The sequence below is a fragment of the Egretta garzetta genome, unplaced genomic scaffold (assembly GCF_000687185.1).
Source record: "Egretta garzetta isolate BGI_Z169 unplaced genomic scaffold, ASM68718v1 scaffold343, whole genome shotgun sequence".
Taxonomy (NCBI): Eukaryota; Metazoa; Chordata; class Aves; order Pelecaniformes; family Ardeidae; genus Egretta; species Egretta garzetta.
Window position 1 is genome coordinate 126,993 of NW_009259038.1, and position 3,333 is coordinate 130,325.

Below are 3,333 nucleotides of genomic sequence, written 5' to 3' on the forward strand. Positions count from 1 at the left end.
GGTGTCAGCCTGCCGGGGGTGGGCTCGCAAGGGCTGGGTGGTGTGGAGCATCCCCCTGGGATGGTGCCGGAGCAGCCCTGCAGCCCCTCTCCGCATCCTGATCCCCCATGGACTGGGGCTGCGGGCACTGGAGGACCAGCTGGATGTGACCCTGGGTTGAGAGCAGAGGAGGACAAGCGGGGTGACGAGGCCATTTGGGGACAGGCACCGAGACGCAGCTGCTCAGGGAGGCAGGGGGGTCTGGTGCGGGGGGAGAGGGAGGAAAGGGTCTGGCTGCAGCCTCCCGATGCAGGATAAGGGGGGGGCAATGGAGGACAGCACCCTGATTTCGCTCTCCTCCAAGCTGGGTCATGATGCGACGTGTTCAGGGCAATTCCCCAGCCCTGGGCACGCTCGCTGCGGAGCAAACACAGCCGTGGAAAGCAGCCCCAACTCTGCACACACGGAAAGCCCCATGAAGTTTTATGGCTGCCCTTTGGCCTGGCCTCCTCCCTTCCAGCAGCCCGCTTTTACCAGCGGGGTAAATATTGCTGATTTACCCCCCAGCAGAACAGAAAGCCCCAGCCCATGCACCCAGGGCAGCGCAGCCCCAGTGCGGGGGCAGAAGACACAACACAACAACTCCATGGGAGGCAAGGGGGGGTGACAGGGCCCCATCACCCCCCTGAAAGAGCACCCACATATTTACAGCATCACCAATAAAACAGCAGAGGCCATTTGTGCGTCAGGCCAGCACAACCCACGGCACCAACAGCCCGGCGCTGTCCTGCTCTTCCCTCTGGGAGCAGCCCCCTGCGGCGGTGTGGATTCTCTGGGGTCTCGTAGTGATGGCAGAGCACCACAGCTCTGAGCGCCACCGCCCACTGCGACCCACCGCCGGCTGTTTCCACAGAAGCTGGAGGACCCCAGGGGGGTCTGGGGGGGTCTTGGGACCTTCCCTCCCTCTCCTTCAGCAGAGCCAAACCAACAAACTCAAAAGCAACAGAGGAGCAGGTCGGAGAGACCCCGCCGCATGCTCACATAGGCTATGTTTCCTTAGGAAATTGGGTTTAAAGCCTGGAGGTTTTGGGGGGCTGGTTTTGCTCTCCTCTCCCCACTTTCTCGCAGGACATACACACCCCTTATTTGACCACCCAGCACTACGCAGCTTGCTGTATTAAAGGCCAGAGCTGGCCTTAATCTACGGCTCTGCGTGGGCTGAGCAGTGCTGCAGACCTCTGGGGACGTGGCCAATGTTACGGCACTTCAAATCCAGGGGAAATCCACCCATTTGGCTTCCCCTGAGTGCTCCACTGGGACAGTCGGGATGGAGACAGCCTATCCCGAACCCACCTCGGGCCAAACACAAGCTCCAGGCTCGCTTGGCCCATACGAGCTCGCTGGGACGAGCCACCCTGGCCAGCCCAGCTCCCCAAAGACTCTCCGCCCGCTCCCGCTCACCCGAGCACCCATCACTGTGGCGTCTGGCACCCTGCAGCCCAGTTTACATCATCACACTCTCTTACACCCACTGCCTGCGGGGAAAAGCCCAGCAGCGGGGTGGCCTCTTTCGACAGGGTTTGTTTTGTTGCATGAAATGAATTGCTGCGGTGTAGGCGTGGGAGAAGCCGGGTGCAGGGAGCGCTCCCAGGGGAGCGGCTGGCTGGGGGTCCCCGGCTTCGCCCATGGGGACCGGGGGGAGCAGCTGGCAGCTCAGCTCCCCGCCAGCCTGGCTCTCCCTCCCCACCACCGCAGCCCCCCTCAGGGCTGGATCGGGCTCTTTGTCCTTGCCGAGCTGTGGCAGCGCTGGCGGTACCGCAAACCCCACCAGCGCCGAGCTCTTGCACTTTCACTTCATCACACCCGCTGGGATTTGTCCCGACGTCTTTGCGGTGCCAGGGTCAGTCCCATGGGTGGGATGGTTTGCTCTGGGCGAGGAGGACAGAAAACCCCTCAAAAGCCACCGGCACTCGCACCCAAATCTCTCCGGTGCGATACATGGTGCTGGCAGACCCGTTGCCCTGTGGGCTCCAGTGAAACCAAAACAGATTTTTTTAGAGGCAATAAATACGTAAAAGCAAAGGAGAAAATAAAAGCAGTATTGGGGGTGGGGGAAATGCACAGGGACAAGGCTCTTCTGCACCAAAAGCAAGTTAAAAAGAAATCGGAGGCGTTGATCTGGTCCCAAACAAGTCAAAGCGAAACCTGCCAGTAATGTCATGGGCCTTTAAACTCCAATCCCGTAACCTGCCAGCAAAGCCCGATGGCAGACGGGGACATGCGAGAGCAGGCAGCACCAGGTCCCCACACCGGTCACCTCTTCCCCCGCCTGCTTTTCCTACCTAAGCACAGCAATCAGAAAAGTCCCCGGGCCACCAGCCCACAACTCCAGCCCATCTTGAATCAATTTGCAACAACAATATCGAAATCGCAGCTCGACAGCTCGCCCCGGTTTCCTTGACAGTAAATCCCAGCCCGGGCAGCGATGACCACGTTATTGCCGCTGTCGGAGCCAGCAGGTCCGGGCTCTCTGCGGGTGACCCCATCGGGGCTTGGCACGAGCAGGACTGGGCATGCCAACAGGGCGCAGGGAGGCCGCCGGGATGCTGCCCGCCAGTGCATCAGCCTCGTGCTCCGAGCCCCCGCGCCTGCCAAGCCAGGCAGCACCTACGAGCCAACAAAGTCCGCAGGGAGCAGAAAGCTGGAGGCTTGGCAGGGTCTGGCTGGCACCTCTGCCTGGCACTTGCAGTGGGCACGGGGGCAGAGGAGAAGGGGGGAGCAGAGCAGGCAGGCAGGGCACGGCCCCCATGGGCAGCGCAGCACCCCACAACGGCAGCTGGGACGGGTGGGCATCACCCCGCAGGGGTCTGCACCCTCCAAGAGGGGCCACCCACATGCCAGGGGTCTGGGGGCAGGAGGAGGAGAGGGGCAGGGCTGGCTGCATCCCTGGATTGGGGTCCCCAGGATAGAGGTGCTGGGCAATGGGGGACCTCGAGGGGGACAGGGATCCCAGAAGAAGGGGTGCTCTGGGGTAAAGGGGTGCTGGGAAGTTGGGCATCCCCAGGATTGGGGGCACCCACAGGGGGAACAGGGCCCCCGGGGCAGGAAGCGCTCACAGGGGACACGGGTGCTGGGAGGACGGGGGTCCCCGGGGGTGGCCGTGGCCCCCGGACGGAGGAAACCAAAGGAAGAGGCCCCGGGGTTGGAGCGTCCTCCCGCAGAAAAGGGGTGCGGGGAACGGCCCGAGGGCTCGGGGCTGGCACAGGAGGGGACCACGCTCCCGGAGCAGGGGGCGCTGGGACTCCGCGGGAGGAGAGGGGTCCGCGCCCGGGGCGGGGCGGGGGGGGAGCGCCC

General features: G+C 63.3%; 1 protein-coding gene across 1 annotated transcript in view; it reads right to left on the reverse strand.

Moving 5' to 3' along the window:
* SH2B3 (SH2B adaptor protein 3) overlaps positions 1-1,467 on the reverse strand; it is a 26,194-nt gene extending 24,727 nt beyond the window's left edge. The window contains 1 exon segment of the mRNA XM_035890467.1: positions 1,441-1,467. Coding sequence (XP_035746360.1) covers positions 1,441-1,452 — 12 coding nt within the window. The 5' untranslated portion in view covers positions 1,453-1,467.
* Between the last annotated feature and the right edge of the window lie 1,866 nt (positions 1,468-3,333).